The sequence below is a fragment of the Cynoglossus semilaevis genome, chromosome 12 (genome assembly GCF_000523025.1).
Source record: "Cynoglossus semilaevis isolate Cse_v1.0 chromosome 12, Cse_v1.0, whole genome shotgun sequence".
In the NCBI taxonomy this organism is placed as follows: domain Eukaryota; kingdom Metazoa; phylum Chordata; class Actinopteri; order Pleuronectiformes; family Cynoglossidae; genus Cynoglossus; species Cynoglossus semilaevis.
In genome coordinates, this window is record NC_024318.1 from 10,733,909 (window position 1) to 10,761,899 (window position 27,991).

The following is a 27,991-nucleotide window of genomic DNA, read 5'->3' on the forward strand; positions in this document are numbered from 1 at the left end:
GGTGTGTCAGCATTAATCAGCAAAGAAGGCATGCCTAAAATCACAGTCACACACACTGGACTATGGAAAAGCCAATCACCACAAAAAAGTGTGTCCTGTTGCTAAAATCTAGTAAATGCATGGGAGATTCTACCATAGAGCTTGTTTTCAATCCATGTGGAGGGAAGGGTTCGAGGGAGAGGGGCGTTATTACAGTCCACTAGTGGGGTGTCCTCTTCAGAGAGGGCGTCGTCGTACAGCAGGGCGTCGGCCGGCGTGGATGCTGCGAGGTCCAGGTAATCCTGACATGAAGAAACGAAGAAACGTGCATGACTCCAGCTGACTTGATTGGTTCTCTTTGGTGAGAACCATTTAATCAGAAAATCCCACAGATGCTGCGTAAATTGTCTTTGGCATTATATTTGGGAATATTTAACCCTTTCTTGGTCTAATTAGGTCTGTAGTTATGGGCTTTCCCTGTAGGTGGCAGTGGTCATGTAGCGGCACTGGGCCTGTGATCAAAATATTTTTTTTTTCTTAACTTTTAACCATTTCTTCTTTAACTTTTACCTGTGCTTCCGTTCAATCATTATTCAACAGATGTTTTTTTTGCTAACACTTATGATATTTTCACTCATCTAATATATTTATCCTTGTTCAACATGTAATAGAAACAGTAGGCCCTTTATGGAAAAGGAAAGAGAGATATTGTCTCTAACTTGACATTTTCTTTACTCAAGTTAAACTTTTTCAGTGCCTTTCATGCTTAGTGATCAGGTGACATGCTTAAGTCTGTGAAAGTATTTTCATGTAAATGTCAGACATTTGATCAGCAGCCCTATTTTTTTTGTCTTGATTGCTGACCGTTTTTTGACTAAAGTGAAATTCCCTTCTGCTTCTACAGGGAAGACTTCTTCTCCTTGTCCCTAAATGATCTATATTTAAACCTTTCACTCCGGTCACAGGAGCCAGAATGGAATGCTCTGTGATTACCCAGACCAAGGCCACAATTAGGAATCTTGAGGCACCAATTATGGCATCTGGAGTTGAGACACATCGTTCAGTGAAGCAGGCACAACATGCGTTTTTGTATGTGCATCTAAACAACCAGCCGTGGGTCATGATGTTATGGCATCATTTAACAGGAGTGGGCTGCTAGGAAATGCTAAACTCTGAATGTAGCGGTGTGTTCACACTGGTTCTTCTAGTGATGAGGACATTAATTAATGTTCTCCAACAAGTGACAAAGACCGTTAGAGAACTGTTAGAGAGACCCAGACTAACTACAGTAAACAGAAAAGAAGTTTAACATCTGTATATGTTTTTGTTACCTTTAGCTAAAGGTAGTTGCAGAAATAAATGAACAGTACTTCATACTTCACAGTACTACTTCATTTGCTTCAGTAGAAGTTTTGACTTTGTGGTGTTCTAATTTAAGCTCAGTTATGGCAGATATGGCACAGACCAAAGAGAGTTTGGTAATTGCAGTGTTACAGGTACGTAATTATACAAATTGGGCCGAGACAAATTCAAAAACATGGGTAAAAGTCCTGCTCTGGAACAAAACCTGACCTTATTTAACAATGTGAATGGCATTGTGTGTTTAGACAGCAACATGTATGTCGACTTTGGAGCAACCATAGGTGAGTGGATGATTGTGCTCAGGCCTAAAATCAAATCTGATTAATTTCACCAAATTATTATGATGGTCAACTTGCCATTTTGACAGCCCTAAATCTAAGTGTTCCCAGTGATACATTACTCAGTGTGGTGGGCGTAACGAACAGGGAAAAAACAGATTATTATCTCCCCCTCACTTTCCCCCCTTCCTGACAATGATTATGAATGACTCATCGTAATGTACTGTATTCACATCACCATACCCGACTTTTCACCATCATCTTTTCTAGCTCTTTGCTGATGTCTGAGAATGTGGGCCTCTTGTCTGCCTCCTGTTTCCAGCATCGAAGCATGAGGTTGTACCTGTAAAAGGGGAAAAAGTTGCAGGGTGGGAAAAAATCAGTGTAACGTTATCCTCCCTGCTCAGTCATTTTCCACTTCTACTTGGGGGCTTTGTTTGCACTGGGCTAAAATAAGAAGATGCAGAGCAACAGAGTGGAGCTCACATTTCCTCTGAGCAGTTCTCTGGTCTCTCCATTCTGTAACCGGTCTTGAGGAGGTTAAAGAGGCGTTCAGGGGCAATGCCTGGATATGGATTTCCTCCCAGCGTCACTATCTCCCACAAAAGCACACCGAAGGACCAGCTTGGGTGAAAGGAGGTAAAGAAAAAAAATTAAACGTGGGAAGACAATAAGCAAACAGCCAGTTAGCTTAGCTTAGCTGAGTGAGAAGATTTTGCCTGTCTGCTCACTTTCAAAGTCTAATCTAACAAGCATCAAGTATATTTTGCAGATGTGATAGAAGGAGTGACCATTATACTCACACATCACTCTGGGTTGTATAAATGTGATCAAACAAAGACTCTATTGCCATCCACTTAACAGGAATACGGCCCTGGAAAACAAAGAAACAGATTTCAATACATTATTTCTTGAATTTTAATAAAGCACTTAATTTAATCAATTTTCTTTTTCTATTGTGTTGATAACAATTGAGACAGTTAAGGCCCAGTATGTACGACTAACATCATTCTAATATATTTAAATTAATCTATTTTAAAGTACTGCCAGAGATGTATGCTGAGCGAAGAATGTTCAAAACTTTTTCTTTTTTACCTTGCTCCTCTTCACATATGAGTCCTCTTCATACACGTCTCTGGAAAGGCCAAAGTCAGAGATCTTCATCTTCCTCCCCTCAGCTACCAGAACATTCCGTGCAGCAAGATCCCTGTGCACAAGCTGTTGGACCGGGATGATCATTTAATTTTAACTCATGCCTCTGCCAAATGACCTAATGGCAGAGCTCAATGGCCCTTCATTTACTGTGATATTTTATGTCACCCCATACTAACGTTATGTAAGAAGTTTTATAATCATCTGTTTACAAGTAGAAAGTTCCAGAAGTAGACCAAAAGTGACTTTACTGGTTATTTTGAAAAGTCTGTATGTATGTATGAGGAAATGAGGTCACTGCTCACTGGATTTGAATCCATCCATCAATAAAACATAAACAGAGTTAATGACCTTAATGTAGGTCTAAATCATTAGAACAAGTTGTAATTATTAAGAATAACAATGCCATTTATAAGAAAATATATAAACCTGGAGAAAGTCCATAAGACAGGACTTCATTATTTCCACAGCCGACTGCACCAGTTTCTCATACAAAAGTCACTCAGCACATAATCTTCAACTGTCAATAAAAAAGTAAACAACCCTTTTTAATTGTGATGTCAGCTTCTGTGGTATTTGTGATTTAGCTAACATTGTCAGATTGCATCATTTCCATCTTTCAAGTGAAAAAATTCCCACAACCACCAACTCCACAGTGAAACGTGTCCTGAGAAAATATGAAGTGTTCCTGTGAAGTACCTTCATCTCAGCCAGGTACTGCATGCCTCTGGAGATCTGCCAAGCAAAGGAGATCAGGTCTCCCATGGTGAGCGCTCTGTCATCTGGGTTCTCCAGGTAACTGGAGTTTCTGTTGGCATCCCTGCCCATGTAGCTTGGGCCAACTTTCCGGCTCTCACGTAAAAAGTTGCGCAAAGAGCCGTACTTGGCATATTCCACGATCAGATACAATGGACCTATTCAAAGAAACGCAGTCCAGTCTCAGACTCCATATGCCACACACATGCCCTGAGTTACAATGCCAAGGCCTCACCTTCCTGGCTGCAGGCTCCGTACATCTTTATGACGTGTGGATGGTTGACTTGCTTCAGTAAAGTGAATTCTGACAGCAGGTCCCTCAGCTCGCTGTGAGAGGCGTTTTCTGTTATGGAGAAAAAGCACAGGCTGTAATGACGAAACCATTCATTTTTCCAGACATTTCTTCCTCATTTATCAACATTTCCTCCAGCCTCGTCCAGTTTCTGCCCGGCTTGTCTTACCTTTAAGCATTTTCACAGCAACAGTGGTGTAACCTGCTTTTCCTTTTAGCCTGAAAGCTGTCGCCTTGACAACTTTGCCAAATTCTCCTTCTCCTAAAGTCTTCCCAAGTACAAGGTTTTTACGAGGAAATTCCCACTTTGGATCCTCCTGTAAAAACAAGGTGACATCACTGAATGTTCAAATACAAGATAAGGAGGTGAAATATAAAAGGTTGGCTTCAGACTTCCAACTACTGATATGAGTACAGCAAGATACAATAAGATGCTCTCAGTACTTGAAAATGTAGCCCAGCTTTCACAAGGTCAACCTACAAGGTCAAAGTACTTGACAGTAATATTTGCTTACTCTATACAAATGCCTGCTTCCTCAAACACCTGTATTACCCTACTCTAAGACGATGTGACAGAGCATTTAAAATTACACATAGAGTATTTGTCTTAAAGCCTAAATGTCTTAAAGCAAAAATATAAATCTAAAAGGGAATAGAGAACAGAAATTGCATTGGGTTGAATGTGTATTTTCTTTTGAAAGTATTTGGTGACCAACAGTACCACTACGATGCATAAAAAATGGACAGATTTCTCCTTTACACAGACGTAACTCACGGGTATTTTAAAGGTGTCAGTCTCGATGGATTCCTGCGAGCCCCGGCGTACATTGTTAGCAGGGAAGCTGATTGGATAAGCCTGAGCGGGTCGACGGAAGGTCATCTCCGCTGAGGCGATTGGAGGCTTGGGCGAGTTTTTATGGTAGCGGTGAATGAAGTATGACGACAGCAAGACAGAGACGACAAAGGAGAGCAGCAGAGATGTGGCAATAATGGTCTTACACATGTCGTCACAGAGCGCCTCTGCAGGAGAACGTTACACACGGATGTCATTTTTCAAAACAGCAGCTGTCAATTTAGGTTTTTGTGAAGTGACAGGACACAAAGGGCGGTAGACACAGTGTTTCATATGATTGATGACAACTCACCCTCAATATCTTCCTTCTCACAGAAGCATCTTTCAGAGTAGCAGTAGCAGGTTCCATGTCCAGCCTTGATTCCGTTGCCCACACCTCTTTCATGGCCTCCAATGACAGTTTCCTCTTTAAAGAGGCAGAAGGTCCAAAGGTTTAGTTAATAATGTGCACTCACTTACTGTATATATATATATATATATATATATATATATTTTTTTTTTTTTCAAAAAAATGGTAAGTTTCCTACTTGTGCAGTCTTGGGGGCATATTGATGAGTCTTTGCTTTCCACAGCATCACAGTATCCATCTGGGCAGGTTCTCAGGTCAGGAGAGCAGGTTGAGTAATGTTCAGATATTCCTGAGATAACAGATTGAAACTATTACTAGACCGGCTTCACCTTAAGCAGAAATTTAAGGTTGGGTCAGGTTGATATCAGAGGTTTTTAAGAACCAACAAACTGGTGACAGAGAGACGGAGCAGCACAACCCAACTGTACATAGTATAGAAAGTGTGCTTTATATTTAACTCGCCCTCATGTCAAATATAAATGTACCTTTTAATTTTGCATTCAACTCTAAGCTACAAAGATAAAATACAAGTTCATATATTAATTAAAAAAACTGCAACCTTCTACACTACCTCTGCAGACCCCCAGGGGGCACAAGCCTCTGGGGGTCTTATTTTTAAACTACAACTAAGGTTCTTTAGTTTTCTATAGTCTGGATTTTTTATAGTCTTCTTTATATAAACATTGGAAATTACTCTTGAGTTATCAGTGATTATTATTTTAAAAAATCACCTTTTTCGGTGCCCTGCCTCCACTGACACCGCCCTGTTGTTGCTCCAATGCCTCTGCGAGACTCACAGTCTCCCCGCCTTCTGTTCTCAGCACAGGACAAAAGCTGCGGGCTCTCCCTGCTGCCCTTACGTGCTGCGTCCAACACACACCAGGAACACAAATGTTTAATAACATTTATAACAGACAGTAGGGGATGATAAAAGTGGTTACATGGAAGTAAAATACATGAAAAACTGCAAGTGTGTTGTAAAGATCTAACAATATCGGCATATCAGATATAATCAAAAAGTTAATATCAGACATCCGTAGTACAAACATTTTGACAGTTTCTGTCCATCTCACCTTCACCATCCAGTATTATGTGGATCTGCGTACTGGCCTCCTGTTCTGTGTGCTCTTCCTGAGCTACGACCATGTACTGCAGGTCCTGGCACTCAGGCCTGCGCAAAGTCTCCGAATCATTCACATAAAGTAGTCCCCACATCTCGCCAGGACCCTGAGTGATACTTATGGCATCGTAGCAGGACTGCAAGTCAGCAGAAATGTTCCTCTCTGGCACCTCAAGGCGGTACGTGACACTGAAGCCATCAAACTGCTGGCAGTTTTCCACACACACTTTGCCAACCTGAGGAAGAAGAAATGCAGCAAAGGAAATTCATCATTATCACTGGTAATTTAAAAAGTTGACTTTCCTGTAGGTGACAGTTTAAACATCAGACAGTGAATCAGCATTCAGGGGTGTTTTCACACTTAAAAAACAACAACAACAACAACTTTTTACTTAGTTTAATTTGTACTGAGTAAATTACAGGATCTAAACACATGAACTGCAGGAATATGCACAGTTGGATAGTCCAGTGACACAGCTGTTAGCATAAGACTTTGAATGACGCTTCATCTCATTTTCTACTCAGTCATACAACCACTTTGCTGAATAAAATACAGTTAGGTGTGGCCACCGGTCTTCATACCAGATGTGGGCCACTAGAGGGCTGCTATTTATTTTATTACGTGGGTCAACTGACCAGTTTATCTTGTGCAATATTGGTAAGTGTCACAGATGTTTTATTTTATTGGGACAGCACTTGGTCATCAATCATACCTGAGCATAAACAGAAGCTCTTCGCGTCAGTGTGTAGGTGTGTGTCACATTAGCAAAGCGGATGTGGACCGGTAAGACGGTGATGTTGAAGTGCAGTAACACTGTTCCCTCCAGGCCGGGGTATGTGGTGTCGTTGACCAGGTAATCCAGCTGAACTGAGCGGTTCTCATTTACATACAGGTTCCTCTTCAGGACCAGCTCTAAATTCACACAAGTAAAACCATGAATACATGTTCATAGTTCTTGAGGTTAAAAAAAAAATTGTGTTTCAGAGGCGGATGTACTTACGGTAGTCATGGACAGTCTCTCGAATCCCTCCCTGGGCAGATTTCTTTTCACTGAAGGTGCCTTTTATTTCAAATGTTTTATTTATCCACGAGTCGCCATTGAGCAAGGTCCCCACGTACTTACTGTGACTTTTGTCAATGGGATAAATGGGGGTTAAATCTCTGTCAAAGACAAACAAGGTGCCATACGAGCCTCCCTGAAGGAGAATAACAAAGACAATTAGACATCTGTCTGTGTCTGTGTCTGTGTCTGGACCTTGGGTTAATGTCGTCACCTTTGTCCGATTGAAGCTGATGACAACATCTGTTATGTCTGTTCCATTAACATAGGGTGCATTATCATCCTCATCCATGACAAACACGTCCAGCGAAGTCTCCACCTTGGTGATGACCATTTCCGTTCGGACCGTACAGACCAGCAGAAGTCTGTAGCACTCGCTCTCCTCGCGGTCCAGTGGAGCGGTGACCACCAGCTCTGTGGAGTTCTCATTTACAGCAAATGGGGCTGGACTGTCTATAGTCAAGAGGAAGTTCAAAATGAGGTGTGTTTGAGAAGCAAATTTGACCCATTTTTTACCAAATCAAGACAAGGACTTTTGCTAATAACATGAGAAAAATCTAGTATGATAAAATGCATTTAGTACAACTTACACAAAACCAAAAAAAACATCTAACAATTATATTTCCTACGTTTAGCTATGTATATGAAACATTGTATGTTTATAGGAGGGACACTGCGTGTTTCTGTCTCTGACCTGATTCCACATTGTAAGAGATGGTGTAGTTGGGACACACGTTGAGCCTGGTGAGACGTCGGAGTTGCCTGATGGCTCCGGGGAACCTGTTCTCCATGATATGAGGGTTGGCAGTGTCTCTGTGTGGAAAACAGAGTTCTTTCATATCTGTCTGAGCACACTGTGGCAGTGTGGCATTGACAAAGTCCAGGGTGATCCGTGGGGAGTTCTTGCTGACACAGTTGAGCTTCTTGGGGACATTTGGTAAAACCATGGCATGAAGGACCAACTTCTTCACAGACCGTAATCGCTGATCTGGTGAGATATCCAACCAAAAGCAAATCATGAAGTATTTTAATCAGCCACAACAGTCGCTGAGTTGTTGATATGTAAACAGTACACATTTAATAAAAAGTTAGCGACTGTAAACAAAACACACAGACGCTTGTGACTCACTCAGGGAAGTGAAGTCGCTCTCCTCCAGGGTTTTGTTCAAGTACAGTACTCCAGTGTTGATGTCCAGGTGGAACCAGGAGCTGTAGTAGGGCGGACGTCGGATAGAGCTCAGGTAGCACAGGTAGAAATGCGGCCTCTCGTAGTCATGGTCCATCATGGCGTGGACCTGGAGGATGGGTGTTCCGGCAGTTTGGCCAACGTATACTGTCTCGATGTACTCATTCTGTGGGAAGTACAACCCTGTCACTCCTGTGGAATCAAACAACGTTGGAAAAAAAGTCATTAAAAACCGAGGCAGCAGCTTCACTCTGGTTTGTGTTGTACACAGAGCCGCCATCATGGCTGTGTAAATTAAGGCCACGCACAAGCTGTGACTGAGAAGATTGTCATCCACTGTGAGCCTGATGCTAACTAGGAGTTGTGTTAACTGTTCTATGGACAATAACTACTTTGGATGTTGGTTGTCTCTATGTGTGGCCCTAGTGATAACCTGTGGACTGTCCACGCTGGGCCCCACCCTTGCTGCAGCTTCCCCATGATGGTAAAAAGGATCAAGTAGTAACAGATAAATAAATAAAAACAAAAAAGGGAAAATAAATCCTGCAAGAGACACAGAATTGTAATGTAAGTCCAACAGCAGGGGGCACTATTCAGATAATGAGCCGTGGCAAAGTGCTGCTCTGAGGTTCATTGGAAAGAAGATAGTGACTGAGAGGGTGAAATGAAAGAGGTTGTTAATGGACTTTTGATTGGTTAAGGAGGAGAAGGGTTGAAATGGTAACATTATGCAAAACATTTTGTCCTTAGACATCATGTACACATCATTCAGACAGCACAAAGATAGTGGAGGGACAACTGGTGTCTCCTTGTCCAGGCCAGGTCTCCTCCTCTCACCCCCTGTACCACAGCAGACCTAATAGCTGAGAACATCAGGCTTGATGTTACAGTCCTACTGTTCTGACCAGACTCTGACCTGGACCAGGAAAGAATAGATGGCACGTTGAGCAGTTAGGCACAAGGTAATAGGAATAGGTAATAGAAAATTAAATCTAAAAGCAGTTGGATACTGCAAAGTAACAGCCTCAACATCATTAATATGTCCATAACACATTTGACATTTACTTAAATAAGTGTTCAATACAGGCACACGATACAGGCTTCAGAGCAGGTTTACAGTTCAGTGTTTGGCCAGGGGCAACTATTTACCATGTGCACCGGAGGAACCATCAGCCTAGTTATTAGCTGATGAACTGGCTCTACCTCCTGCACCACAGCAGCCCTGATAACTGAGAAAATAATACGGCCTGACAGTACAGTCTTATTACAGGACAAGATAACAGGCGTTATCAGACATCTCTTCCTGGATATTTGATACCGGCAACAATACGTAGTCTATCATCAAACGGTCTGGACACCGAATGAAAATGAACACATACATGGAATCTGACAGGTTCCGTTTTCGTCCCTCTAATATGTTTTTCATCTGCACTTCCACGTAGCGGAAATTGAAAGGAAGGTTCGAATAACACTTACGCAGCTCCTTTAATGAATTTCTCACATGGTCAATAACATGCGGTTTCCGGTTCTCCTTGCTTTCACCTTGAGCGGCTTAATTACGAGGGAACACATGATATGTAAGGTGAATAATCGTTGACTGTCAGGATGGGGTGTGTATGTATGCATGTGGACGGACAGAATGTATATATTGTGGGTGTTGGGGTGGGAGGGTGGGGGGGTAATCCATAAAGAGCTATAGCAGACTGTGCATTTTACAGGAAAATGGAGATGTGAGTGTTCCTCCTGTAATTATAGCCCTGTTATGTTCTCTTTGACGACAGCGGGCGACCATTTAGGGAACGCACTAATGTCATTAGCAGACAGCAAAACTAGATTTTCTATTTCTGTTGGTGCAGTTGAGGCTTCAGCTCTGGTTTCAGACATTGATTTAATTTCATAGGGCTTGGATGACAGGAGGCTGAGCTGATGGATAAAATGTGGCTGTCCTTCCTGAAGGATAGAGATGGAGATGCAGACAGGGGGCCCAAGGCCTTTTTATTAAATGTGTTCCTGGGACAAGAACAAACAGTAGACCACATGACGTTGTTAATGCTGCTGGGACGCCGCTACTGAGTTTCATGACCACTAACATTATTGGGATTATTATTGAATTTAAAATCTAGTAATAATTATTTATAGTCAAGAAGAGATTCTGACCACATTTAGACACAGTTATGGTTATATGTATTTCTCCACAAAAAACTGACCTTTTTTAGCTTTCATGACTTACTTATTGACATGTATCAAAATACAAATATTACCTTTATTTGTTTAATTACTGGAACTAATACAATTAAATACCATAAAAAGCCACTTGTAACTTATTTACAATTAAGTAATTTAGTAAGTTAGTACATTTTTAAAAGTGCAAAATATTATTCAAAGTAAATGATCATTTTAAATGATTATTTTAAATGATGTTTAAAAGAGTGTTTTATAGGTCCACAAAGCAATCGTTCACTGCAGAAAATGAAACAGCACAGAAATGTAGAAATCAATCTTTGCTAAGCTGTAGACTCTATACTGTATGGAAGTAAAACAATAAATGCACATAGTCTTAATTACAGCACAGGATCCCGTCATGCGTGCATCCAAAACGGCCATTAGAGGGAGCCATTATCGTGTTGACACAGGCCCAAAGATCCGGACACAGTGAAAAACCATTCCGCGTATATTTATCATAGTCCATAATAAATCCATACTAATTCAATACGGTGCTAAAGGTTTTTTTTTTATTTCTAATTTTAATGAACTACTACATCCTAATTACCACTGGAGTTTGTTAGGTAAGGATGCAGACGATTCATCTGGAGAAATCTGACACGATACAGCTTTACATGCAGGTCTACATATGAACGGAGAAGGTGCCACGTGCATTTGAAAGCGCTGGAACAAAGCCTGAGTGTTTGGACTCCATGCAACACAATTCGTTTATATCATTCAAAATTCAATTTCTTTCCAGGACGGAGGCCAGCAGAAAGCAAGCAGTTTATATCAAAACTAATTAATTGAATGGATCAAGCAGGCCTCTGGTAGCAAATGGCATCTATTGTTACGGCTGGAGCCTTGATGACGAATTTCCAAAGCATGACTCATTACCTTCCGCAAACGGTGCACACCAGTGATGGAAAAACAGAAAGTAATGACAGCTCGCCATTTATTTACACCGTACACGGATAATCAGTTTTAAAGTAAAAAATCTGCTGCATGTGTGTCAACTAAAAGAGTTTATCTGTGACGGCTGTGATTTTTAACGTAGATGAAATCACGTTGATGTTTGGAACAGGCCGATGTGCCATAAATCAAAGTGCGCAAACATAGCCCTCATAAGCCGCCCTTTTACAGCCTTCAATCACCTATAAAACTCATGCTCCGCTGCGACGTACACGGTGCTTTCTTCAAAAGCTGGGGTAAGTAATTTGGCAAACAAAGCCAGTGTTTAAACAGGAGTACCCTTGTAGCAAGTCCATGTTGACAGTAGATATCATGTACTGCTAAGTGAAGAATAAAACTGGACCTGTACACGGCCGAAAAACAACAATAGGAAACACTCGGCCGTCTCCACCTCTCCTCAGCTTTCTCTGCTTGTTGCTCTTTCCTTGAGTTTATTGCCCTCTGTGATCGTTTTCCTCCTTTTTTTCAGCAAAGAAAGGACAAAGAGGACAAAGCCTCATCACAAAACTCAAACCATGCACTCAGACCACACCATGTCTGGAAGTGGTCGGAACTCAGAGGGTGAGACGCCCTCTCCGTCGTCCCAGACAAAGACGGGGAACTCAATTAACTGGATGCGTGCTCCGGCTGATAGATTTACCAGCTATGAGCTCATGTGCTGCAGTAACCCGTCAGCGTACTAATCTACCGCTGTGAAACAAAACATGGATCTCCCACCCAGACGGCCCCCACTGAGTGTCCCCATCAATGGCGTGGCGGGCGAGCAAAAGTGACCCTGTATGATTAATACCTTCACTAATTGTGCATGTCGACTGCAGCTCCTGTGGTGAGAGCTTAACTTCTGTCGCCCTCTGATTCCCAAGGTCAACGTGCGCTACATCAGTCCGTGGTAACGACCCATCGGAGGGGCCGTGTATCTGACAGGAGACCAATCAATAACTGTACTAATCAACAGTGATGCTGATTGTTTTCCACTGATGAGGCATACGCGGGGAGCGGCTGAAGGCTGCATCCGTGTAATCATCTCTGCTGCATGTGTTGTGGAGCTGCTTTGTTTGGCTGCATGGCAACACAATTATTACAACAACAATGAGCCTTTCATTTCACAGCCAGCTGCACTGTTTGCTCAATCAGTATTTCTAAAAATTCATTATGGAGGACATTAATTCATTTTCAACAGGTGTTTTTTTTGTGGCACAACCACGTCTAAGACCTGACATGATTGGTTAGTCAATGAGGCGGTTTTTGACAAGCTACCAAACTACTTTATTATTTGACTGATTCTTACCAGTAGTCAACTAATGACTCGTCAACTAGTCACAAAAATGATTGTTTGACGAGTTAATCAATGCTAATTAATCAATAGTTGCAACCCTAATATTTTGAAGGAGCAATTAGGTCAATTAAAGGGCCACTGTGTGAGCAATCGCACACAGGATTAATAAGAAAAGCAGCAGTTTCTGTAAAAATGTAAACAAAAGTGGGAGACTTCAATTTAATGTAATGCACTTATAGGGAAATCAATAGTATTATTTTAAAATGCAGCAGACTTGAATCATGTCCAGCCCACCTCAGGGGGAGCTGTTTGCCAGCCTTTGGATGTTTGGACACCACTGATTGATCACCAAGTCTCCCGTATGAGCAACGTGAAGGGGCACATTACACCGGTACTGTATGACCCAGTGATAGAAATACAATAAAGATCATCATAAGTCTGCAGCCTCTCCTGATTGCTGTACTTCCACAGTCATAGAAAACTTCCATCCAAGGATTCAATTAACTAAAAAGCTCTGCGTTGGGCTATAATTACACCGAGGAAAGCTAGTATCGATTATAATATTTTAAAAAATCTCCTCCTGCTGGTGTACTGCGCCAGTGCACTTCAGCTATATCATACTGCATCCAGATCTTGCACGTACTTTAAAAAGCCCTGATGGTGAAGCTTTCAGCTTCAAAACAAGGAAAGGTGTAATGAGTCATTTCCTGTCATCGATGACACAGCCATCAAACTTTTCATCAGAGTAATACGATACCTCGTCTGACTGTAGAGAGGGCAGCCAGGCTCCAGGTAATTACTCAGTTTACCGATATGCATACCGTAACATAATAATCAATTACCCCTATAATGTAATTCAATTAGCCCTAAGAGAATACAAGAGCTGAGATCCAGTGGAACATGTTCATCAGTCATAAAGAAATCTAATAGAACATCTCCCTGGGGGTTGGTTACATGTATAAATTCACTTGAAGAATTCCTCTGGGGCCACATTGGCATCAGAGACTGAACACAGAGTCTGACGGAGAGGTGCTTTGATTAAAACCACATCCTGATCAGGACGGGTGTGTACGCAGGCTGCACCCGTGTGTGCACAAATACACTCAAAAATTAAGACAGAGGAAAATAGATGGTAAAGCATTGCAGCATCTGTCTGTATACGTCATGTGTGGTGGAGAATTACACAATCTAATAGGCTGGAATTGAAGGGTGACATCAGTCAGAGTCTTATCTGAGTCCGGAAGAATTTATTGATTAATAAATGTCTCAGAATTGTGGGTTTCACAGAAACATATTAAAGAATCACAAACTTCCTCTCAGACAAACTACTTCCTAAGTATCATCCTTGAGACTGCACGTGTACGTAGATACAATATTAAATAACACCATTCTCTGGGGAGTGGTTAGATCACTGACAGAATGAACCAACTCTTAAAGAGCTGCACAGTCATTAGTCAGAAGGAAATCCGATTTTTCTTCATTTAACAAACAAAACAACCCTGAAGCTGATGAGAATGTCTGACAATTATGGTAATTTGGAGTTTTAATCACACAAAATGCACTTTTTTGACTTCCCTCCCAAAAAACCCTGGGTTGTCATAATATTTACTGATTTTAAATGACAGAAACAATTGCAGGTTTAAACTTATCTTTATCTTTAGCTTTAATCAGAGCCGATGCTAGCCTGATGCAAGAACAATAAGCCAACTACAAAAGGTAAATCTGTTCTTTAATGGCTTATTATATGAAAATATATGAAAAAAATCACAATCCTGTCCTAATAAAGTACACCAAACTAGGGGTCATGAACCCCACGTTGTAAACTTCTGCTAAAAAAAACACCACTTTATCAAATTTCTAAAAATCACGATTCTGCTGTTTCATATTTCACTTTGACAACAGAAGCCCATAATGCACTTGGAGTTCTGACTTCACAGGGAAGTGTTGTCTGATGAATAACACATGAAGGCAGCAAAGGTAATGGCATCGAAAACTACAGCATGGCAGCTTCCTGAACCACAGAAACACCAGAGGGTGGTAATGAGCGCCCCCTCCGTTACTTATAAACAATCTAGGAGCTAAAAACATACAACGAGCACCAAAACACTTCAGACTGCCTTGATGAACTAATTTGCAGTTCAACAGATCAGTACAATATGTACCATTTCATCATCACGAACATTTGGAGGCGAATGTTTCTCCGATGAAACCACGATCTTGAAATAATCTCTGAAACTCCACGCAGCACACAGGCTTGGTGTTTCTGGGAAAAATAAGGAACGGAGCCATAACTCTGTAACTCCAAACTGTCAATATTTTTCTTTTAATCTGGTCTCATCTGGTTTACATTAAACTAAACTTTATTCAGAATGCATATCTGTGTTGTTTAAAACAAAGTTTCTTTTTTTTTCTCCTTTCCGTTGCATGTTTTTATTGTATTTAAAGATCTTTATTGTTTTAAGGGTGAGCCGTGTTGGCCAGGTCTTTATTGAAAAACATAGTTTTTTTCCCTCAGGGAAGGTCCTGGTTTAATAAAGGTGAAAACATGTAAAAACAAAATTCCTACTTTATTCTACAAAAACAGTCACTAAACTGAAAGCAGACCACTGCTCAGACACGAGGTAATTGTTGTTACACGTCGTCTCTCTATGCAGTGTTATTTTGCGTGTCACTACATCAGTTTTACCCTGGATGATGGATCGTATTATGGGGGGAGTGGGAGGGGCTGATGTTTTATGGCAGAGGATGGAGGGCGCTGATCTTCCTCCGCAAATGGAAGTGAAGCTTTCAGAGAGTCTGGCACCGGCAGGTGGAGGAACGTGGTAGAAAATTATTTCCAGCGTGTTTATGCACCTCAACCTAAAGTGAAGTGTCGAACAAATGGACGGGGAGTAGTGGAGGGTGTGGGTATTAGAGGAGGAGCAGGAGGGGCAGGAAGGAGCGCCCTCTCCGTGGGTTTATAGAAAATCTGAAAATGTAGAGTGATGATTTTCAAATAAGTTTAACTTAAAAAACCCAGAAAAAGCAAATGACACAATATATTAGTCACTGATTGTTGTGAATTCCACGTGCGAGTCCAGGAGACTGGAAAAAAACTTGTTAACGGCCATGTGAAACAAGAGGACTAAATGCCCCAAGGGCGAAATTTCAATCAATGTCGCCTTGTCCTTTCAACACAGCAAATTAGATTCAAGCCAACCATGAGAGGGAAGTGTGACCCTGAACTGACTAAAGGATGAGGGAGAGAGCTTTGACAGGTAGGCTGAGAGTCCGAGTTGGGGAAGAGTTGGACTCTTTGCCAAGGATGATAGATCGTGTGGTGTCCCATAAAGCAGGGCTCCTGTCTGCAGACGGTTATTCAATTTTTAAAGTCAGTCAGTGATGCTAATTTTAAAAAGTTGAGGCAACAGTGGAATTACACGGTCCGACAGTTATTAGCAAAACATTGAACATGAAAATGTTTCTAAATGTTTTTCATTGGGAAGACAAAAGCAATAAAACGAAACTAAATTAAATTGATACGAGGCAGAAAAAAAGAGAATTAACAGTGAAAATATAAAATGGAACATTCAAATGACATACAGTAGCTGCTCATTGTCATGTTGATTTGCTCCGTCTTATTGTGACATTGCTGGAGGGTTCATGGGTTCTGTTTTTTGGCTTCTGATGCCGTTCAGGTTTGCATTAGAATATAAAATTTACAGGAACTTCCTCGTCACACATTTACAGGAAATGCAAACTCTCCAGCAAACACGGTAGTGTAAACAAATATTTAATCAGGAAATGCAAACTCTCCAGCAAACACATTTTATTGTTGTGTTTCCAATTACACTGAGAGAGAGGCAGTGACAACGAGAGGAATGTTGAGAGGATTTATGAGAATTCCATAGGCAGCACCGGACAGAAGCGTCACTATATCATATAATGTAGTAAAGAGCTAAATCAAATCGCTGCATATATCAAACAGATTTACTACAGAGTGAAGATACTGATGAAAATCACTGCTGTCGTGCAAGGAGGAGCAGCTGAGGAGGCGACAGCCTCCCCTTCCTCTGGGATGAAGGGAGGACATCGCTGAGGGTTACCGCTTGGTTAAGGTTTCAGAGGTCAAAGGCCGAGGAAGGGTCAAAGATACAGTAGCAAGGTCACGGCAGAAGATAAACCGGTCAATGCTTTTATGTGAAAACATCTGCCTCTACTCTGGTGGAAGTGATGGATTACCCACAAATGTTTGTGAAGATGACTTGGTTAATTTCGGTAAAGGCTTTTATCGGTTTGAGTCATGAAGGCGGACGTCAAACTGCACACATCGTTAAATCTACTGGTTTCATGAAGTCCACCACCAGAAGACTAACAACTGAAAAAAAGCATTATTTAGTGTAAATGTTTTCACCTGCTTTGCTTCTTCGACCCAATGCTAAGTGCAGGGCGATGTTGTGGCCACATTTAAAAATGCTGACGACAGTGCTAGCCACTTTCCTTTGTTTGATTAGCTCAGCAAGAAAAACTGAACCTATCGATAACCAGAGAGCTGTAACTGTTCTGTTCCTTAAATTAACGTTCACTCATTACAACAAACAGGAAAGGCTTAAAGCTGTGGCCTGGGCCTAGGTGTGTCCAATGTTTTTGGGTCAATGAGTTAAAAATGACCTTCAGAAGTTAAATGTTCAACACCCTAAAATGATATTTATGGGGCATTTTTGTAGACTTTACAGAGCAGTTACATAAAAATGTTATTTTGCTATTTCTTCTCTGGATGAATGCTAAAGGTTAGCAGTAAATATCTCAGAGGAAATATTTCTTACTGGTTGTGACATCAGCAGTCAGAACATCAGTCAAAAGTTAAGATAGAACATGACGAAGGAAATCAATCCGATTTGTCATTGTGAGGCCAGTTAACGTCTGAGCTGCGATCTGACCAGTGTGTGCACTGGTACAACAGCCAGTATTTTCCCCTAGAAGACAAACAGCCCGTGTTTGTCCAGAGACAGGAGCAGCTGCTGCACACCTGCCGGCAACACGCGTCTTCACCTCTTTCAACCAGTCGCTGTCTTTTGTTCCAACAAACAGTCAGGTTGACGGCCACTGCGCTTAAAGCATGGTTTGGATTTCAGCACCGGTTTAATTACCATCCTGAACAACTGACGTATGAAATTGAACTGTGTCCTTCTGTAAACATTAGGATGTCTTCTCCACTGACAGAAATAAAGATGGACAAACAGGGGGTAAATTAGAATGGTTTTGGTATGTCTTTTTTGTCCTACGCAACATTTGTTTCCAATCAGGGGTACGTGGAAGCATGGTGGTACAAGAGGTTATGGCAGGACGTGTGCAGTTGCTTTTTAAATATTTATTATAAACAAAACATAATTGAAAATTAGAAATAATTATTTATTTTGTTTATTTTATAATGAGAATAATAAATCTAGTAGGTAAGACAATCAAAACTCACTGGATGTTTCTGTAGCAGAGGCAGTCTGCTTTATGGTAAATGTAATCGAAGCTCACACAATTAATTAATTGTGCATTTTAATTTGAATTTGATTTTAAATTAAACTACCCATTTTTTTTTTTGCCCAACTCCAGAAGGAGGCACTCTCAATGTTCTAGAAATCTAAAGGCAGCTCTGTAGGTCGATTAATCTTTGACTACTGAATTGGTAATTAACTATTTCTGACCACTGATTCCACCAACCAGCTTCCATCTTGTGTCTGTTCAGTTTTCCCGGTTCCTTATCAAATTAAATTAAATTTCATTAAATCTGCTCATCAGTGATTGTAGAATATAATCTTTTTGAGTTTCAGAAAGTCACATTTCACATTATTCGGCATTGACTGGACACAATGTTGGGGATCGGGGACAAAAAATGTCTGAATTATCTATTGTGAAAATAGTCATTAAATGCAGCATGGAAATGTATGTAAAGTGCAGTAGGACCCTGGAGCCAGAGCTGTAAATCTACCTCTCTTAGTGCTATTGTCTGTCATAATGAAAAATAATCACACAACGTTAAGCACAACTGCGACACCTTAACATTTTCATTAATCATTTTTACAACTCAAGGAAAATGCTCTCTTGGGAAGTTTCGTTAGAGCCTGTTGTGTAGAAGACAGTGTCGATGTGTCATTCCTCATGGAAAAACACACACTATCCCACAAAACAGTGTGAATTCATCAGGAGTGTGAAGGTTCTGCTGGTAACCTTTGCTAAGAGCCGAGGTTTAAGTCCAAAAACAAGTGAGGAATTCCAAACAATGGCCTATATTTGTCCGAGCATCAACCTGACTGTGAGCTTTGTTGCACACTCCTGAGCACTGACAGACATTTTAAATATAGTCTGTCTGTGCAGGACAGTGTTGGTACAGTTGGGCTCTGGGATTGTGAACGGGATTATAATATTATGATATACGGCCGTATTAGTTTGACTCTCAGTCTCCTGTGCCATGCCTCACATAACAGCCTGCAGCAGCACAACGCTAGTATCACTTTCTACAGCGGGAAATGCTGCTGGTTATATATATACACTGTGTTTTCATGACATTTCTCAGAAAGAAAGAGTGAACCTGCAGCGACTCATCCATTTTACAGCCATTCAATTCATTTGAGTTTTTTTCCCCTGTGACCTCAGATGTGGTTCATATGGTCTGGAATAACACAGTTTCTACAGTATATGGACAAGTACAGAAAAACCAACACTTAACACACACCTAACCTGAACAATTTGCTATCAAGACCAAACAGTTGCTGCAAGCCCTTTTGAACGCCAACAATTGGTTGGTTTGACAAAAAAAAGCACGAGTTTCCTTGATGGTTTTATGAAGCAGAAACATTTTTACAATCAATAATCAAATATTTAATCATATTTTTGCATTGACAAACTTTAAATGTAATGCAAAAATGGAAATTAGGATCATTAGTTGTTTCAAAGACCACAAAGGTTTTTGTTTACTGTTGTCGGAATAATAAAAAAACCCCAACCCAAAACATAAAATGTTCAGATTAAAGAAGCAGAAATCAGAGATTATTCATTAAATAAAATAAAAAATAAACTACAAATATCAAATCACAATTAATTAAATAATCAACGACTCACTTCAGCTCAGCGTTCTACTTTGGTTTTCCCATTTCCTATAAAATAAAACGTTTTTCTTTCTTTTTTTCCAGAATGAACTTTTTTCCTACATCTACCTAAGCAGAGCTGTCAGCGTTAAAGAACCTGCTCCACACGGTGCAGGTGGTTTGAAACTGTTGAATCCTCAGAATAAGATCATCGGTTTCTTACCTTCAAGGAACAGCAGCAGCAGCACGGCGACGTTTCCACGAGAGAAACCACAACTTCGCCCCATTTTCGCGAACCATAGGTGAAAGTTTCTGAATGGAAAGAGGATTTTAAAAGAAAAAATAAAAGTCCAGTCGAAGGAAAATACACCAATCAAACCACAGCAACAAAGAAGAGCACAGTATAAACCAGCGTGCGTCCCCGTGTGCGCGGATGTGCGGACGGATCAAGTCCCGCTCCTTAGTGTCCCACTGAGAGACAGACAGACAGATGGGCAGACAGACAGAGACAGACAGACAGACAGGCAGGCAGGCAGACAGACAGACAGGAGGCTGTGTCAGGCTCCACTGGCTCCTGCTCCTGCTGCTGGACTGAGCCTGAGGGTCAGAGGAAGGAGGAGGAGGAGGAGAAAGAGGAGGAGGTCCACTCACTGCTCCACTGCTTCCGCAGCAGCAGCAGCAGCAGCATTTTACAGGAAATTCAGGAGCATAATTTAACAGGCGGTCAGGCATCTCATTAACACTCTGCAGGGGAAATTATTAACAGCTATCACTAAATGGTGCGTTTAAAGCTACAGTTGTTGTTTTTTAAAGCTCATCAGATGGACTCATAACTAGCCTTACTACACCTCAGTGCTACAATACGTAGATCATTAATAAGAAAAGTCCAAAGGGTGTCACCTTACCCTCTTGCCTATTTTCACAAGTGTGGTTCCACTTCTGTGAAGTTCCACATGGTTCTGTTGTGGGAACTGTTTCACCTTTTCCACTGGACCAGAGCTTGAGATTTGACTTGATTTAAATATGATGTTATGAAGTCTGTGTCTTCATCCCAGAGTCATCAGCAAACCTGTGCACTCAAAAAGACAAAGTAACATTAGCATGAGCAATAACTGGTAATTATGTGCAGTGACTAGCTATTGTTTATGTGCCATACTGTCCACATGTGCATTAATACAGGTTTAGTAATGAATGGTTAATGTATTAATACAATGATATTTAAGTGCTTTAAAAGTTCACCAAAGATCTATGTTACATCTATATATCATCTGAAAAATGTTATATAAATCAATTGCAAATTTCAATCATACAATTGTATGGGATATTTTCTAAATTGTTATTTTTGTTAGACTGACCATCAGAACGGCAATAAGAATGAATTACTAAGACATTAGAATGGAAATTATATGGAGTCAGCCCCGGTGGCCATCACTGGAACTGACGCAATGTAAAACATTAACCCATGTGAGTTTACATTCTACTATACAGTACATGCACTACTCTGTGTGTGTAGAAATGTGCAGGACCAGCTGCTTGACTCTTGTCCAAGTCTGTGTGGCCCGTCTCCTCTTTGTTGTGTGAGTTACTGTAGATTGTGTTAAAATGTGTGATCTTCCAGTGGCTCGACTACGTGAAGAGTGATGAACTGCTGCAGTGTGAGGGCCGGAGCAGAACGCCACCCTTTAATGTAGAAATCATTTCAGTCTGCAAACTCCTCAAACACATGACACTCACTGTTCTGTGGTGGGACAGACGAGGGTTTTTCTGGAAAAACTTGTAACAAACCATATATTTGTATTTCAACCTTTAATATGATCCTGGAAATATGGCTTCAGGTAGTGTGTCCTTACAGTCATGGCTAATGCTGTACTTCTTGTTCTGAGAAGGTCCACCTCTGCCAACCACATACAGTAAAGCCTCATCTTAAACTCTGTATCAATTTCAAATTAAGTTGTTGCATAAATCTTCCAAGAAAATGCCTGGCATTTGTTTTTTTATTTCTAGATATCACGTTGTATTTATTTGGAAACTGATGTTGATGCATTTTTAATAAACGATCTGATGAGCACACTCTGTGCTCAGATGTTCACCTACTCTATACAGCGGGGTCAATGTGACGCTGATTGCAGTATCAGGGGAGAAAGTACAGATCGTTATGTGAATATAAGACACCGAGTGGTTTGCATGAGAACATTGCATCAGGGATAAAGTTTCCATATGACAGACTATAGGTATCCAGAGACATATGCTGGGTGGGAATCAATAACGGCAGGGTAGTGCCGTGCTGTATGTGCGAGTGCAGTGGTGCCGTATAGGCTTTTTTGGACAGTGCCGTATGGAAACAAGGAGTTCACAGAACTGCAGGATGACATTAGCAGAAATTCAATCTGAAATGTAAGCAGAATATCCATCAGCTCAGGAGTCTAGACACTCTGGTTTTGACCTTTGTGATCTTTAGTCACATCAAGGCGTGACGGTGACCAGAGGTTCTGAGTTCATCATGTGTTTGGAGTTACTGTACATGGGTCAGCCAAATGCTAAAAGAAAAAAGAATATATATCCTTGCATTTGAAGACACCAAAGATATCTTTAGTTCTCAGTGGTGAGCGTGTATTGATTTCATTTTCAGCCCACAGAGAAGCATTTACGTGTTTTCAATGCTGGCACTGTAGAAGAGTTTTGAAGAGCAGTAATGGATTGGAGTCTTGTTTGTGATGGAAGGACGCACCTAGTGGGAGTCCAAAAACAACTTTCCTTCTTTGCAGTTACCGTAACCACTACACCTCAGCGTGCCACTTTCTTAGAGCTTCTCTAAGTGTGTAATTCAATTGTACTGTGGGAGAGAAGAAATGTAATGCGTCATTTAATTAACTGGATGGTCATTTCATGATGTACACATAACCTGACCTGATGCTTTGGCCCGCTGACCTTAGGCTATTATACAACACAGTCAGCATTTAGAATCAGATCCTTGGAGTAACTAAACTGTTGCCCTGGAGTTTGTGAGTGGACAAACAGTGAGTGGACAACTTAGAAGTCTTCAGATGCTCCAGAAATGTTCTTCAAAAAGCCTCACCCCCAAAAAAGACATTTCTCAGGTGAACAATGGAAATCAGCTAGCTTATCTGGCACATCCTTATTATTATTATTATTATTATTATTATTATTTTAAATCTATCTTTTTTTTACTTAGTATTTTATGAAGAATCTCTGTTTATATAATTGCCCAGATTTTCCAATACACTGAGTGTGTGAGGTTTCAGTCCTATTATTGGCACTCCATTGTGAATAGTCCAGCTTGACCCCCGTTAAAGTATGGCAGTCCAACACCAGATGGTTGAACCCTGAACCCCCCCCCCCCAGAGCCTTTCTGTTCACTAACACAAACACACACGTAGATACACAAATACATTCAATGAAACGCAGGGGGAGGAGTGACCATGGTAACAGAGTCATAACGTCTGGCACGGTGTGTCATAGAATCACTCATCTCAATTTGTTAAGTAGCACCTCGAGTATATTTGATTTAATCAGGGTCTTCAGTGTTAAACTACAAGCATCAAATTAAACCTCAGCTGCTCAGGCTGACGGCAGGTCAGCAGGTCGTCTTCTGTAAAATCAGAGTTCACGGATGAATATGTAACACATGGAAATGGCCCGTCCAGTGTGTTACATCTGACGTGTATTTTTCAATTAGGATTTCTTCATAATCATACAGAGAACCTTTGGTTAAATATGTAGATGAGGCGTGGTGAAGTGAGCATGATTTTCATTGGACAGTGTGACTAATGTGGTAGGATCAGTTGTGTAACTCATTATCAGGGATGGAATAAGTTTTAACTTTATTCAAAATAATCAGTTGACATTTGACTTTTTCTACTGACCTGGTGACTTATTTATCAATTCAGATTTTACAAAGATCAAAACATCAATGTTCCTCCCGCTGAAAAAACAGACTTAATTTTCTAACAAAAAAGACCGAAAACAATCCACTGAAATCATAAACTCTATTGAAAATTATTATCGTCACTAAAAATAGCAGGAGAAATTGTCTAATTTCCTATCAGACTTTTATTTGTTTCCACTGGATGTGGAGAGCCATTTCCATTACTTTTATGAATATTGTTATTTAGGCTAAGTACTTTGTCACGAGAAACTAAAAACATTAGCAGGAATATTGCTTTTTAGTGGAATAAAATAGAACACAATGTCATCACCAAGGGGTCGAGGGACAGATGACGGTTCTGTTCATATCTTAAGGAAGAAGCTCTTCCTGTAGAGGAGGTAGGCGATCACCACCCACAGTGAAGTTCCCCACAGACTTTGGAGGAGCCACTCCCAGTGACTCTGCTGGAAACGCATCTCCCAGCTGAAGGGAAAGTAAAATCCAAGGAGAGAGTGGCCAACGTACACCAAGATGGAGTTCATCCCTGGAGTCAAGTAAAGAAGAAGTAAAATGTTACATTACTCTGAATTATTTATTGCATTTGTATTTGAACAGTGCATGGAACATTCTGGAATGTTATATACTCTTAGGTTAAAAAGAGGCAAATTTCGACTGGTTGAATAAGAAACAGCACAAGCTAGCTCTACCATTACTGTGAAATGAGGAGTGACCCTAACCCAGGCATGGGCAAACTACACCCCAGAGGCCGGATGCAGCCCCTTCAGCTAATTTATATATATTATCATTATACTTCTGCCTTTTCCCTGCAATACCCTTGTTTCCCCAATAGTTGGTGTAGAAAATTTACAAAACATGTAAATGAGTTTTACATGTCATTTATCTTAGTTCCTTCTGTTCAATTTTAGGACAATTGTGGCCCGCGACTCAAAACGTTTACCCACACCTGCCCTAACCGCTGGTTCTAATGACAACATGGCAACATCATGCTTCGCAAAGTCCAGCTTAAAAAATTGCAATAAAAAGGTTGGAGCCATCCACACGATTTATAAATATATTAACATTTATCATTTTAACCATGATGGAAAATAAATGATGAAATTATATTAACTTAATTATTATTATTTATTATTATAATTTTAAAAAGGAAATAGCATAGCATTAGTAATCACAGATCTCAACCATGCTGTCGTCAACAACAAAAAAAAGACATAACATTACCAGGATATAAGAAGGGCTGCCCCCCCCACCAGTGTTTGATGTCGATGACAAAGTACATGGCTCCCAGCAGCAGGAAGGAGAAAGAACCCATGCATGTCACATAGGATAACGACCTGGAGGAAAGAAGACGATCAACACGGCTTTACAGCAAACATCACTATTTTACATTTAATCTTGACTAAAATGTTAGTCTGCTGGTGTGAAAAAGCCTGTAAAGACACAAGTTCCATCAATAAAAGGGTGTAGATTAATAACACCCTGTGGTCTTGAGCCAGTGTGGCCAAATGTTAGACAGCTTGTTGGATCCAGCAGTGGATCCTTGGCACATGCCCCATGGAGCCCTGCCAGCCAGCCATGTCCCCTGTCTGTTACTAAGTGCAAGAATGTTTGATGCAATATCATCTAATGTAAAATGGCCGCCTTCCTTTGCTTCCTTTCACTGCATGTTTTTTTTTTCTAAGCTGAATCTGGGCCAAAAAGGAGTCCTGGCTGAGAGTTAATTACTTCTAGACATCCAGGCAGAGACTCGAGAGCTCAATACCCTGCATATGATGAACTGCCTATAAAAGCCAGTCAGGTAATGGCGAGGGATGAGCACAGCGTTAGCGTGGGCCCCTGTGGAGCATCGTGAAGAATTTGCTTACACAACACAGATGAAGTGGTATTCTTCCTGCCTGGACATTAAAATGATTCACGTCAGGGTGAGAGGACGGTGGGAGTGGAACCACTGTACAGGTCATAAGTCACGTGGTGTGTCTATGGTGCTGCATTTCATGCAAAACATCTGCCTTAGAACCGTGTCTATCTTTCACTTCCCTCCCAAACAACAGTGTTGTGATTGTGTGGATGGATGTCAGGGAACTCTACGATTCCTCCGCTGATGCCTTTCCCACAGCCAATCATCCAGGTCTGGAAACAAAAGTGTTTCTGAGGGGAAAAAATAATATAAAGTATCTCCAGGTCTGCCAACTGTAGGGAGTGATCATGTTGGGAGGCTGTATATCCTCTCCACCTCACACTCCCGACAGCCTTGGTGATTATTTACAGTCAGAGCTGTTGTAAGAGGTAAGTAAACGTGTGTTTTAGCTGCTCTGATTTGTGCCTGCTGGAAACCCATTCTTTCTTTTGTGAGGAAAAGTGGCTGGATTTAGAGGGTCAGGAAGCACTTACCAAAGGTTTTTATTGACAGGTATAAATCCTCCATCTCGCGTGCACTTAGTAAGGATGGCTGCAGAGATTCCCTGGGGGTGGAAATGAAACAGATTTCAAATCGATGGAGGGCGATAAAGCCATGTATCAGGGAGCTAAAACGTGAAGCAACAGAATCAGGTACGTGTGATTCGCCGATCATCTGAGAATCAAACCATGGGGCAACATCAGTCTCTGGCACGGACCCACACACAATCATTTTAACACACACGTTGTCTAGAAAACACACACACTTGTTTGGTCGTGTTCAGAAGGAAACCAAAATGACCCCCAGGTGGTTGAACTAGTTCAAAACCTTCATCCAATCAACCAGAACCAATCATCAAATGATTGGAGACCAAACAAATAAAATATTATGTTACTCTGTAGTAAACTAAAAAGGTTGTATAGTCACATTTTCTACGCCTCCTATTGGGGAAACGTGGGTATGGCAGGGAAAAGGCAGAGGTATAATCATAATTATATAATTTGGTAAAGTTTGACGGGCTGGATTAAAAAGTTCAACGGGCCACATCTGGACCCCGGGCCGTAGTTTGCTCGTGCCTGCTCTACATTGATATGAACTCTGTTACAGACGAGAGACTTTGTATCATCTGAGGCTCATTCGACTCCACAGTCTTATCAAGTGCCTGAATTATTCTGCACTGACAAAAACGTTTCATTTCTCTTTCTTTTACCTTAAAATACATTTGAGGAAACAATCATTGCTGGAGACTGAGAGAAACCCAGAGCTCTGGACGAGAAGAACCCAGTGCTTGTTAGGTGGTTATCCATCATGCGTATAGATGACAGAATCAATGGTGTGGAAATAGCCTGGCCGGGCTGGATTAGGCCTCCAGGCCATCCAGGCAGCAGGATGTGGGATAGGGCTGGTTATGTGGGGCAAACGCTCAATTCCAATCTCTCACTTCTGGAGTCTGATCGTTGGACTTTAATTAGTGGAGACTGTTGTTTATGAGAAAGAAGGTGCATGACTGAGCCTGAATATTAATCTACCACTGGAATCAGCCAACGTTGGTGTAAAACCAGGGTTTCTGCTGACTGGAATAACACCACACCGTGAGGCTCTTGTGGATAATACCGATCCTGTGGTTGGGTGCGTGCAGAAATGAGTGCCTTCCTCTACTGAGGAGACCGGCTAATGTCAAGAGCACATGTCAGAAACATGAGGCTGTGGTGCTCGGCTTCCTGCCTCCCCCGAGCGAGAAGAACATTTCAAAATTAAGAACAGGCCAGTCACGAAAATTCACTGTTTTCTCCTTTTTTGTGATAACACCGAAGAGTACAACTAGTCTATGAGTGTTAAGAAAACGTCTATAAATCTGATTTAAACATTCTTTCTCCTCACTGTTCACACCAAGATGTTCACTCCCTGTATCGATTCATCAACTCTGACTGAAATTCTCCTTCTGCCACACACAGAAGAAGTGACATAAGAGCCTGATGTTTATTTATTTGGTCATGTGTTACTTCATCACCTGCTGCCTCTGGGAGAAGCCAAACTGATGTAATTTATTTCACCTCCCTTCAGCCATGAGTTCCACTATAAAAGTCAGTGTGGTTTAACACCAGGAGCCATTATGGTGCAGATTTGTCAAGAATGGAGGTTAATCTCATCAAATTCTCACAACAGAATTACAATTGATTATTTCATACATGAGCTGGATTCTTCCCCGCTGTAAAAACCCAACGTTGGGCTTCTTCACATCATGGATTTTCAACCCATTATGAGGATGCTGTTTCTGTTGTATTTTTTTCCCT

At 41.1% G+C, this 27,991-nt stretch overlaps 2 protein-coding genes across 7 annotated transcripts in view; both read right to left on the minus strand.

The window, feature by feature from the left end:
• Positions 1-20,505, minus strand: part of ret (ret proto-oncogene receptor tyrosine kinase) — a 22,166-nt gene extending 1,661 nt beyond the window's left edge. The window contains exons 1-19 of one of the 2 annotated variants that reach the window (XM_025060793.1): positions 20,120-20,505; positions 8,332-8,580; positions 7,897-8,190; positions 7,417-7,655; positions 7,143-7,338; positions 6,855-7,054; positions 6,095-6,377; positions 5,753-5,884; positions 5,200-5,310; positions 4,965-5,078; positions 4,595-4,839; positions 3,989-4,136; positions 3,763-3,870; positions 3,471-3,685; positions 2,715-2,837; positions 2,423-2,493; positions 2,106-2,243; positions 1,863-1,962; positions 134-281 (exon numbers count right to left, since the gene is read on the minus strand). In XM_025060793.1, the coding sequence (XP_024916561.1) occupies positions 134-281; positions 1,863-1,962; positions 2,106-2,243; positions 2,423-2,493; positions 2,715-2,837; positions 3,471-3,685; positions 3,763-3,870; positions 3,989-4,136; positions 4,595-4,839; positions 4,965-5,078; positions 5,200-5,310; positions 5,753-5,884; positions 6,095-6,377; positions 6,855-7,054; positions 7,143-7,338; positions 7,417-7,655; positions 7,897-8,190; positions 8,332-8,580; positions 20,120-20,183 (3,178 nt within the window). In that variant the 5' untranslated portion in view covers positions 20,184-20,505. Of the gene's footprint in view, positions 1-6; positions 282-1,862; positions 1,963-2,105; positions 2,244-2,422; positions 2,494-2,714; positions 2,838-3,470; positions 3,686-3,762; positions 3,871-3,988; positions 4,137-4,594; positions 4,840-4,964; positions 5,079-5,199; positions 5,311-5,752; positions 5,885-6,094; positions 6,378-6,854; positions 7,055-7,142; positions 7,339-7,416; positions 7,656-7,896; positions 8,191-8,331; positions 8,581-20,119 lie in introns of those variants that run through there. The other variant, XM_025060794.1, reaches the window with a different exon arrangement.
• Positions 20,506-23,333: 2,828 nt separating this feature from the next.
• Positions 23,334-27,991, minus strand: part of LOC103387461 (heparan-alpha-glucosaminide N-acetyltransferase) — a 27,844-nt gene continuing 23,186 nt past the window's right edge. For 4 of the 5 annotated variants that reach the window (XM_008322120.2, XM_008322119.2, XM_025060807.1 and 1 more), the window contains 3 exons: positions 26,192-26,262; positions 25,022-25,134; positions 23,334-24,326 (listed from right to left, as the gene is read on the minus strand). In XM_008322120.2, coding sequence (XP_008320342.1) covers positions 24,145-24,326; positions 25,022-25,134; positions 26,192-26,262 — 366 coding nt within the window. In that variant the 3' untranslated portion in view covers positions 23,334-24,144. Of the gene's footprint in view, positions 24,327-25,016; positions 25,135-25,665; positions 25,949-26,191; positions 26,263-27,991 lie in introns of those variants that run through there. The other variant, XR_003051302.1, reaches the window with a different exon arrangement.